At 49.9% G+C, this 12,139-nt stretch overlaps 1 protein-coding gene across 1 annotated transcript in view; it reads right to left on the reverse strand.

Annotated features, from left to right (window-relative positions):
* Positions 1-825: 825 nt before the first annotated feature.
* LOC142488580 (histamine H3 receptor-like) overlaps positions 826-12,139 on the reverse strand; it is a 25,637-nt gene continuing 14,323 nt past the window's right edge. The window contains exon 3 of the mRNA XM_075589041.1: positions 826-1,906. Within this exon, the coding sequence (XP_075445156.1) occupies positions 1,139-1,906 (768 nt within the window). The 3' untranslated portion in view covers positions 826-1,138. The remainder of the gene's footprint in view (positions 1,907-12,139) is intronic.

A 12,139-nucleotide genomic window follows, 5' to 3' on the forward strand; every position in this document is an offset into this window, starting at 1 on the left:
TCCCCCATGTCCCAGTCTCACTCCCCCATGTCCCAGTCTCACTCCCACATGTCCCAGTCTCACTCCCCCATGTCCCAGTCTCACTCCCCCATGTCCCAGTCTCCCTCCCCCATATCCCAGTCTCACTCCCCCATGTGCCAGTCTCCCCCCCCCCATGTGCCAGTCTCACCCCCCCCATGTCCCAGTCTCCCCCCCCATGTCCCAGTCTCCCTCCCCCCATGTCCCAGTCTCACCCCCCATGTCCCAGTCTCACCCCCCATGTCCCAGTCTCACCCCCCCATGTCCCAGTCTCACCCCCCCATGTCCCAGTTTCACCCCCCCATGTCCCAGTCTCCCCCCCCCCATGTCCCAGTCTCACTCCCCCCCATGTCCCAGTCTCACTCCCCCCCCATGTCCCAGTCTCACTCCCCCCCCCATGTCCCAGTCTCACTCCCCCCCCATGTCCCAGTCTCACTCCCCCCCCATGTGCCAGTCTCACTCCCCCATGTGCCAGTCTCACTCCCCCATGTGCCAGTCTCACTCCCCCATGTGCCAGTCTCACTCCCCCATGTGCCAGTCTCACTCCCCCATGTGCCAGTCTCACTCCCCCATGTGCCAGTCTCACTCACCCCCTCTCCCCGTGTCACACACGCTGATGCAGGAAGCAGGGAGATGCTGCTGTGTAGCACAGCGCCACCTAATGGCCAAAAGAAAAATTGCAGCTGCAGACGGCTTTTTTTCATCTGCTCCTGGCAAAATTGCCGCTGCTTCCTGCGCCCCCCCTAAACAATCTTGCGCCCCCCCAGGGGGGCGCGCCCCCCGGTTTGCGCACCGCTGATATACAGTATAGAGTTAAAGTTAGGTCCTGGATATTTGGTTTACATTTCATTCATATTTATTGAGATTGTATAAATACAGTAGGGAATTGAATGATTAATTCCCCCCAAAACAATAAAAAAAATAGTATTGGAACCATTGCATGTTCCATATTACTGCTGCAATGCGCTATGCACATTAATAGCACTATATAAATAAAGACATACATACATATTGAGAATTACAGAATTTCATCAATAAGGTTCCCAACTTTTTGGATTATTTGAGCATAAAAAAATTGGATGTTTGTTTAATATATTTCTATGAAAATGTTGAGTAAAAATCATGTGTTTCTGCATGTGCACACTTTCATGAGAGCTTTTCTGAAACTTTTGTGGCACAAGGGGTATATAACAGGGTTAACAGATGAATTAATCCACAGCAACCAGCTTACCAATTCATACCAGTACCCGAAAGCATCAATACAATAATCATTACAGGCTGCACGGATATATTGAAGAAATGTGTATGGAGCCCAACAAACGCCAAAGATACAAACCAGAATTGTAAGTGACTTTGCAACTTTCTTGTCCCGGGAGAGTTTAATGATATGGATGTTACTTCTGAGTACCTGCTTACTTTGTGAAGAAGAAAGGGTGCTATTCTTGCCAAAGCATTGCTTTAGTAACAAAAGTCTATTAAACCTCTTAACTGTAGGTGTTTTAAAGTCCTCTTTTCCATCAAGAACATTATTGCCTGATATGATATATGGTCTCATTGGTATTTCTTTTTCATCTGTCGTATGAAGAATGGAAGATGTGATCATCTTTCTTTTCTTTCTGCTCCGTCTTTTAATGTTCCAGTAGATGCTTAGGTTAAAAAATGAAATGCTCATCAGGGGAAGAATGAAATCAAAGGCTGATGCTCCAAGAAGAAAGTACAAGTTATAATAATATCCAGGGACACAGAGGCCGTCAGAAATGGAATTAGCACCATCCACATATTCCCAAAAAAGAATGGCTGGGCTGTACAGAAGAAATGACAGTATCCAGACAGCAGCCATCTTAAGAACGGTCTGGCTATGTCTTTGTTGCTGAGAGCGATATATGACCTGCAGTAGCCAAGTAAACAAAAAAAATTAACATGTATTTGCTTGACAAATACCCATGGAAAGTAAAACAGCACATGCCACCACTATTGTCTACACAATTTGCATTGAATGCAGTATGCCCTGCTTTATTTCCGCATTTTATCTTACGAAAATAAAGAAGCCCATGAAATGCATCACTAAAATAGAGTGTCGGTGTTAAGAGTGTAAAATAGAATGACTACAGTGATTATAACAACTAGGCATTTCTGAAGCACGATTAAAAAATCTAGATGTCATTTTTTTATTAACATAAACAGAATAATCAAGATTCACTTTTCTGGACATCGCTATACCATTATTTCACTTGCGATGCAAATACTGAGCATCATGACACTTATAAAGTACGGCAATTACTTTTCCTAGAGAAATAAGAATTGTAAAAATGTTTATTACATGTAACCCTGTTTCCCCCCCCCTCCTCTGGGAAATACACTGGCTACTGCTTCTGTGTGGTGCTGAAGCATACCTGTGTTGTCAGGAGAAGCTGAGCTGCGCGAAGGTATGGCCAATGGGACAGGCTTTAGGGACATATTCCTTTACTCACTCAAGGTACAGCGCCTCCAGCCGCGATAGGATCCCAGGATGTGAGATATCAATTCCCATCACTGCAGATTTCTCCCTCCTGCCCAGTAACTGACAACTACGCAGAGGTCTGGGTGAACAAGCAGCTTTATTCAGGGCATCACACAGCATCTTCATCAGCTTTGGCTTCTACATACGTCCCAGGACTTCTGGACGGTGCTTTGTCTCGCCACTTCTCTGTTCCAGGTGGTCTTAGGCTAGCCAGCCCAAGTGAACAAGCTTACCCCCCAATGGGGAAGACTCACAGTTCCCACCATCCATCACCCTAGCTAGGGATCAGAGAGGGACACACTCACCCTCCTTACTCCAGGAGGAGCAAGGGGCAAGAACTCATCCTCTCTCTCCAAGGTGGAGATGAAGACTCTCCTTCCATCTCCTCACACCATGAGGTGCAGAGGGGAACTCTTCTACCTTCTCACTCCTTGAGGAGCTAAGAGGAACTCTTTTCTAACTTTAGCCTACTCCCCCTTAGAAACTTCTGGAAGGGGCGGGCTCATGGACTGTACCCACCTACAAGGGGCTGTACAAAGTCCATGAGACACCACCTACCTTCCTTCACTTTCTGGGGAAGCAGGAAGGGGGGGTCAACGGCCCACAGATTTAACCTGCTAATGCCTGGATCTTAACAGGACTTACATTGCAGATACACTATGTGGGGAGAAACAGATACAGCTGGACATACCCTGTTACATCCTCCCCTGGGTGAACAACCCCAATGACCCCGCTTGGGTCCGAATTTAGAGCACTGTCTGTCATCCTGGAGACCTGCAGAATGACAGAAAATTACATCACATAATTAATAATGCACCCTCCACTGACATCAGTGATGGTAGGAACACATAACAATATTCTAACTCTCATTCAAAGGTAATATCTTGGGTCCGGCTTCTTAACAGGCCGCCCATCAAAGTCTTCAACCCAAACTGAATAAACTTTGCATACCCCTGCTTCTTGGCGTACCTCTACTCGGTCTTTAAATGTGCACGTCCCTATCATCCACTCCCCCATGATGGAACATATCAGGGTTTCAGTGATGAACTCTTTGTGACTGGTCTTATGCTGCAAATAATCAATAACAGCCAACCTTAACCATTCGCGCCGGTTGTCGTCTATGTCCTGCATGATAGGCTCAGGAACATACGGGAAGTAGTACCCATGGGACTGCCTAAACTTGGTTTGTATAGCCTGGTCAGCTCTGCTTAGCTTAATAATTTTCCTGCCCCTTCCCTTGCATGGTAACACACAAAACCCTGGGTCTTTCGGATTAGCTTTTCTATCACGGCTGGAGGCGCTGTACCATGGGTGAGTAAGAAATATGTCCCTAAAGCCTGTCCCATTGCCCATACCATCGCGCAGCTCATCTTCTCCTGACACCACAGGTAGGCTTCAGCACCACACAGAAGCAGTAACCAGTGTAGTTCCCAGAGGAGGGGGGAAACAGGTGTTACATACATTTTATATTTCTGTGGATTTTTTTAAGTGAAACTTCTTTCGTGGCAGTGCCATCCACAAAAATCTCATAGGGAAAAAAACTGAAAACTGTCACGAAAATATAAATGGAAGTGAGTGTCTGTGCATAACCGAAAGTGACATCATTGCTGTTTGTTGGCTGCTGGGAGTTGTAGGTCGGGTGTGGATGCCAATCAACCACAAGCAATCAGAAGGGAAGGCCCCAGTGACTACAAATCCCAGCAACCCCTGCTATTGCTGACAGGCACAGCACACACACACTAGACATATGTAGCCATGTATCCCCTTGGCTACTAATCTGCCCTGCCTAACACATAAGCCCGGGTACCAGTGTAGGCAGTGTTAAAGTTAAATCTACGCCCTGTTGTAGTGAGACTAGGCCCCTGCTGCAGCCGGTGCCGCGTGAACGCCTCTCACCAGCCCCCTACCTCCTCCCTAGCAGGCCCGGTCCTCGCTTCCTGGCCCTCTTCGTGCTGTGACGCGTCAGCCAGCAGGGGTTACAACAAGATTGTGTTCCCGTGCGGCGACGCGGTCACATGGTGCACCAGGGAGCCAATGAAGAGGGGAGATCGCCGGCAGCCTGGCATGAACAGGTGAGGGGGTGGATACACACACAAAAACTTGTCAAGATTTAAAGGCGCTGTACCGCAAAGAGCCGAAGTAATGTGCACTCACATTGTGTGGCAGCTAAGCAGCCACACAATACACTGCTGACCTCTGCATTAGGCCTGTAATATAGTGTGTGCGGCTGTGCACGTGCCGCACACTTTTTGTGTGTATGGTGTGTAACGGGTATTCCCCCCCCCCAATCGCAGATATAGTGTGGGGTGCAAGGGAACATACAATGTTACCATAGGTGTGGTGCATTACCTGTTGGCTCACAGGAGGGCTGAGCTTCCGCCACGGGGAACCTGGGGCATTTATACTAGGGTACTCACTTACAACGATGCAGCGCCTCCACCTGTGATGGCTCCCACCAGAGGGGGAGTGGTTCCTCGCAGGACAATCAATAATACCATACACAGCAAGTATATTAATCATAACCTTTTACTAACATGCAAGACATCCATATCACATCAATACCTTAATAACCTGTGTCCCTCTCTAGAGGAGACACTTACTGCGTCGCGCCGGACGCTTCCCTAACACCAGGTGGTCCCACCCAGTGTCCCGAGAATCCCCACCCAATGTCCCGCACTCTTGCAGAGATCGTGGGTGACTGCGCAGTCACTATTAACTAAGGGCCCGTTGGTGCACTTGTGTATTAGATAGTACCTGCCGAGCACTCTCGTGCTCGGATCCCCAACGGCTTCGAAAAGGATCAGTCGTAGGATGATGTCATCTGATTCCCGACCGGCCTCCTTGCACGCGGACCGCCGAGGGCGATCCCACCCTGGAAACAGTCTCTGAGGACCCCAACTTGGATCCGAACCTCTTAGCAGGAACCGCAGCGTCCGCTGTGTCCCTATCTAATTTACCCTATTGTGACTGGATCCCTAACATAGGAACTGTCCCTACAGCACTAAAGAACACGCGCTATACTATAGGCCGTCCCTACAGCACAGCAACCTGAAATGGCTTTGGGGGAAACTCCTAGGGGCCTATAGGGGTAGCCTATCTTATGCAGGGGTCCTTGACCCCCTGCACCCGCACTACCTCCTCCCGAACTACCCAAGTCCCCTCAGCCTCACTATTACTTAACGGGTCCCAGCGCCTACAGCAGCAAGCTGTAGCTCACTGGATGCTGGCAGCCAACGTGCTGCGCAACAAGGTGCCTGCCTGTCAGACCTCACAGCACTGACAGCTGTGACTCTGACAAGGCAGCACTACACTAAGGGCAGCGTCCCTATCTTGGGCCTCCCTCAGCACTTACCCACTAACCTAGTGGGGAGTTGGGCCCTACCTGGGGGTGTGGGTACCTATATGGGTGCAGGAGCTGCACTCGCTCCCCGCACCCTTCCTACCTCACAGCTCCCTGACTCCAACTCACTTAACTGATAACTATCAGCGCATGTAGCAACACCCTGCAACATAACACTAAGTCCGCTGCTGCCTTTCTTCCCTTCTGTTCCCCAGCTCCCACTAATGCAAGTGACAGGGTCCCTAACCTGAGGGCTGTCCCTGGCAACACTCACTATAAAGGGGTACTTAGCTATCTCGGGCCCTGGGGGTGCTGGCCTAGTACAGGGAGTCCCTGACTCCCGTACCCTACCTCCTTCCCTGGGCTGCTCCTGTCTCTGACTGACTAGCGTGGGCTCAGCGCGCGAATTGTATCCACTTGCCTTCTGAGACTTCCTAAGCCCTATTGGCTCCTTGGCATCACGTGGGGCACGCAGAGGCCCCTGGGATCTGTAGTCCCTGCTCAGAGCCTTCACTGAATGGCTAGGGCTTCGCGGGCTTTTTCTTCCCTCTCCTGCGCCTGCGCAAGCTGTCTGGGGCTGCCTCAACCTTTCCTGGGCTGTTCTCCCCCTCGCGCTAATTCTCCCTGGCTCTCGGGCCTTCCTTGCGCATGCACAACCACTGCGCATGCTCGAGAATCTGGGCAATGGCGGCGCCCTTACCACCCGGCTCCGGGAGCGCCGGGAGCCCTGTGACGCGCGTGCGGCCTTGGCAACCGGCCGCACGCGTCCCCGGCAACCCCCGAGCCGGGACCTGACCGCCCTCTCCCCTGCCATCGCCGGACAGAGCCGCCATTGGACGCGGCGGCCCCCGCGATCGGCAGCTAGGTGAGGGGGGCACTGACAGGCTGGGGAGACCTGGCTACAGGTGTCAGCGACACAGTGAGGTACTGCGTGTATGTATATGTATGTGTGTGTGTGTGTGTGTGTGTGTGTTACGTTTATAATAAATAAATAAATACGTTGGAATAAATTATTTATTAACATTGAACATACACACACACACACACATACATTTCAGCGGCGGTAGCAGCGCAAAATCTTTATTTTCCTCATCTTCCCCCCTGTCGGCCGGTTCCACTCTCCCTGCCTTGCGCGCGCGGCACCATTATAGAAAGGCTGACTAACCTCAGCCAACTATAACTTCTGCACGCGCGGCGCAGCAAGCGCACCCTCTATAGAACAGCCCTAAGTCATTTGATTAGGAGTTGCTAAGCAAGGTTAGAGGAGCACAAGGCAGCAAATAGCGCTCAGCAGGGCATCCATATGAATAATTAAATCCTGCAGGGCTCTTTATCAATAATTAAATTAGGTATAGCAGAATTCTAAATCAATCAAATTAGGCGATGCTCTGCGCAGCTCTATCTCTGCAAGGGAAATATACAGCACTTGTGTTGGACTTTCTATTGCTAAATTAAACAATTTTTTTGTTGTTGGAGCCGAGCAACATTTCTGCGTGTTCTGCAAAAGTTCATGGCCGTGCCCCCCCCCCCAACCCCCTGGCATGGCGGTGCCTCCCTCCCCCGTCATGTCTCCGCGCCCACCCGACCAGTTTTGGCCACGCCCCCCCCTCGCACCTAAAAAAAGCTGCTTGCAAAACGCAGATCGTGGTGCAGCGCTGTGCGCATGCAGCGGGACCGTAGCCTAAGGCCTAGTTGCCGCCCACACAGTGCTGAGACCTGAAGCCCCATCCCTGGTAACTGTTGGGAGTGGGCAGTTGGGAGTTAGTGAGTTCTACCCTCTCCCCTCAAAGGAGTGTGTCATTGTTCTATCCCCTCCCGCAAGGGAGTGGGAGCTGTTACCCCTTAGGCTGCGCTTATAGTAACGGCGACGTCACCCTGGAAAAATCAAATTGACTTTGCATATACTATAAGCGCACACGACGCCGGAAATACATTTGTTTTGCAGCGACATCGCATCGCTGTCACTATAAGCGCAACCTTATTCCACCAGGGAGTAAGGGAGCAAAGGATAGACCTTTAGGACCTCAAGCCCTTGGGGTTGATTCCAGGGACCAGAGAAAATGCATTGTTGCTGTACTCAATAAAGACCAGTTGCTGTTTTATACTCCTGCCTGTGATTGCAGTTTATCAGGGGGAGTGCAAGATGGTTTTCGTGCAGGGACTGCACTCAGCTCTGCTGGGGCCTGCGGGGAATGGAGGCGCTGCACCCAGAAAGAGACAAGAATATCCTGAAAGCCTGTCCTGTGTTCCCCACTAACATCAGTGGACACTCGGCAATCCTGTAAGCCTCACAGGTACAGCACAGCGAGAGTACAGGTAACAGTGACATCTCCGAGAGGGTGGGGGAATATCTGTTCCACATATACACACACAAACACACTATTTATACATACATACACACACTCTTTATACTCACACACACACAAGCAATACACTCTACACACACACATATATACCCACAAATAAATAAATATATATATATATATATATGTAGCAGGCTTCCCCCTAGCCCCCTTACCACCGCGGTAGCCATTACAGGATCGCGCGTGCACAGTAAAGATAGCGCACGCGGTCCCAATGCTACAGAGGTCCTGAGTGGACTACAATTCCCAGCAGCCTCTGGGGATTGCCCTTTCACCCACATCACATGCAGCCAGCCAGCAAATAGGGTTTTGCAGCTTCTCCTGTGGAGGAAGGCTACAATGTTGCGGGGACCACGTTGTCAGTTGGAGCTGGGAGCAGGAAGGGGAAGGAAGGGTGTATGGAGCAAGTGGCTCCTACACCAGGTAAGGTATTTCCCCAGATCCCAGGCAGGCCCCAATCCCCACCAGAGTAGGGGGTAGTACTAAGGGACGGCACCTAGGTTAGGGACCCTGCCCTTAGCAGTGTGTGAAGTGTGTAGTCTTGTCAGTGTCACGGCTGTCAGTGCTGTGTGCGCTGACAAGTAGGCACAGTGGTTGAGTGCAGTGCGGTTGCTGCATGTACTGTGTGAGTGCAGTGTGTCTGCTGCAGGTTAGGTTGAGTTAGTTAGAGGGGATCCGGGAGGTGAAGGGAGAGGTAGAGTGGGTGCAGGGGGTAAGGGACCCGCCTGCATAGGACAGTTCTTCCCCGCAGGCCCCTAGGAGTGTTCCCTGAAGTCACCGAAGGTTGCTGTGCTGCAGGGACGCCCATAGTGGTAGCGGACATCACCCTTACTGTGTAGACAGCTAGGGACAAAGGGACGAGCGTGCGGAGCAGGCTTGCTGGTGAGTCGTCTGGGACCAGACGGCTGGACATTGAGACCCAGGAGGCAGACCGCTGATTCACCTGACCCTTTGCGAAGAGATACCGGTCACCGCCGTGACCGGAAGGTACTATAACAACAAGTGCACCAACACCGGTCAACAGGCGCTGATCCCGCCTTAGGCTAAACTCTTTAGGAACACTGAGCCTATACTAATAGTATCATACATGGACACGGTGTGTGGGGCACGCGGTGAGGGGACGGAGACGTTACTCCTGATGAGAGTGGCCGAGCCACTAAGGTTATATGAGAGTTAGAGTATAAGTGTGTAAGATATATGTTATGTTCAGTAAAGCCTTTTGCTATTTCACACCCAGTGTATGTGTTCATTTGTATGTGTCCTGCGAGGAACAACTCCCACTCTGCTAGGAGCCATCGCAGGTGGAGGCGCTGCACCATATAGTAGTATTAAGAGTAATTCACCCCAGGTTCCCCGTGGCAGAGGCTCAGCCCTCCTGGTTGCCAAACAGGTACAGCACCACACTGATAAGTAGTCAGATACACCTACCCACCTCAATCTCACTTAGGGTGGGGGTAAGAGGGCTACATATACTTAGTTAAGTTATGTTGAGTAAAAAAAGTGACAAAAACACTCCACAGCAAAGCATATAGCACATGGAAATACAGTATAACTGTATGCTCATTTGCATGTCTTAGGCAGGTCTGCAACCCCGCCTTTCACCATTATCACACAGCACACAGCCCACAGCACACCCACTGCAGCAAGGGATTCTGGGAAATGACATGCAAATGAGCACCCAGTGCCACTTTTTCCTTCAAAACCATTTTAAACATGGTTCCCTATAGGCTTAAGCTTGCTGCATGGTCACAGCTTTAAGCACAGCCAGGGTTAAGATGCATAGCCAGTAAACCATGCAGCAATCTTAAGCCTATAGGGAACCATATTTAAAATTGTTTTGAAGCAAAAAGTGGCACTGTGTGCTCATTTGCATGTCATTTCCCAGAATCCCTTAGTGCAGTGGAAGTGCTGTGTGCTGGGCGATAATGGTGGAAGGCGGGGTTGCAGACCTGCCTAAGACATGCAAATGAGCATACAGTTATATTTCCATTTGCTATATATATATATATATATATATATATATATATATATATATATATATATATATATATATACACACATGTAGAGGTATCAGTACCGTGTTAGCCGAGCTTCAATAATCAAAAAATAAATAGATTATACCGTTCTGTGGCTAACGAAATGCTTTTATTTGTGCGAGCTTTCGAGATACACTGATCTCTTCTTCCGGCGATGTTACAATGAATGAAGCAAAAGGTATACTTAAAAACAGTGTCTCTTGGAATGTTATCTGTGCTGTTCCTTCCCCCGGTGTGGATGTGTTTTATGGCTAGAGGTTTCAAAAGGTTACTGAAAGCAAGTGAAGAAAGAGTGTGTATGTGTATCAGTGTGAAAAACTGTATTCAACTGATACACATACACACTCTTTCTTCACTTGCTTTCAGTAACCTTTTGACACCTCTAGCCATAAAACACATCCACACCGGGGGAAGGAACAGCACAGATAACATTCCAAGAGACACTGTTTTTAAGTATACCTTTTGCTTCATTCATTGTAACATCGCCGGAAGAAGAGATCAGTGTATCTCGAAAGCTCGCACAAATAAAAGCATTTCGTTAGCCACAGAACGGTATCATCTATTTATTTTTTGATTATATATATATATATATATATATATATATATATATATATATATATATATATATATATATATAATACTGAGTTAAGTTATGGTGAGTAAAAAAAAGTGACAAAAGCCCTCCACAGCAAAGCATATAGCAAATGTAAATATACTGTATGCCCATTTGCATGTCTTAGGCAGGTCTGCAACCCCGCCTTTCACCATTATCACCCAGCACACAGCACTTCCACTGCAGCAAGGGATTGTGGGAAATGACATGCAAATGAGCACACAGTGCCACTTTTTGCTTCAAAAACCATTTTATACATGGTTCCCTATAGGCTTAAGCTTGCTGCATGGTCACAGCTTTGAGCAATGGGCTGAAATGGGCAAATGGGCATACAGTATATTTACATTTGCTATAGATTGTATATATATATATATATATGTGTTCGACAATCCTATACATTTACACGCCCGGGGCGAGTGGATTTAACCTCCGGGCGAGTAAATATTGGCCCAAGCAGCACACGTGTTTGTTTTTTTAAATTTTCCCTGCTCGCGCTGAATTTTCCCTGCTCGCGCTGCATGAAAAAAAAAAAAGTCCCCCTACCTGACAGCTGATTGGCGCGCGCTCCCAGGCTTGTGGGCGCGCGGCCAGGCTCTATATGAGCCCGCCCCCAATGAAGATCTGGAAGATCTGGAAGATCCGGAGATCTGTTGGAGAGTAAGTACTCTCCAATTCTCCATCCCCTCTGCTCCTTCCCTGCCTCCTGCAGTTCCCCCTTACTCCCTACTTCCCCCCCCCCAGATACCCATGCGTGGCTGGAGATGGTAGCGAGGGTGTTCCCCCTTCTCTACTCGCTTACCCCGGCTTCCCGCTCGGGGCAAAGGTGTTCCCCCTCCTTCTCTCCCCGGCTTCCCGCTCCACTTCCCGGCTTCCCGCGATACCCGCGCGTGGCGGGTTATGGTAGTGGGGGTGTTCCCCCCCTTTTCTCCCAAGCTTCCCACGCCACTTCCTGGCTTCCCGCGATACCCGCGCGTGGCGGGTGATGGTAGTGGGGGTGTTCCCCCTTCTCTACTCGCTTACCCCGGCTTCCCGCTCGGGGTAAAGGTGTTCCCCCCCTTCTCTCCCCGGCTTCCCGCGCCACTTCTCGGCTTCCCGCAATCCCCGCGAGGGCTTTAGATGGTAGCGGGGGTGTTCCCCCCTTACCTCCTTGGTCTCCGCTTCCCCACGGTCCCGTGGCTGTCCGCGCAGGGCGGGAGATTGTCGCGGGGGGGCGAGCGGGGCAGTGGTGGTGGTGCTCGGTCGCGCGGCCTTTCCTCTTCTTCCCCCTGT

This window comes from Ascaphus truei, chromosome 2 (genome assembly GCF_040206685.1).
Source record: "Ascaphus truei isolate aAscTru1 chromosome 2, aAscTru1.hap1, whole genome shotgun sequence".
NCBI classification, from domain to species: Eukaryota; Metazoa; Chordata; class Amphibia; order Anura; family Ascaphidae; genus Ascaphus; species Ascaphus truei.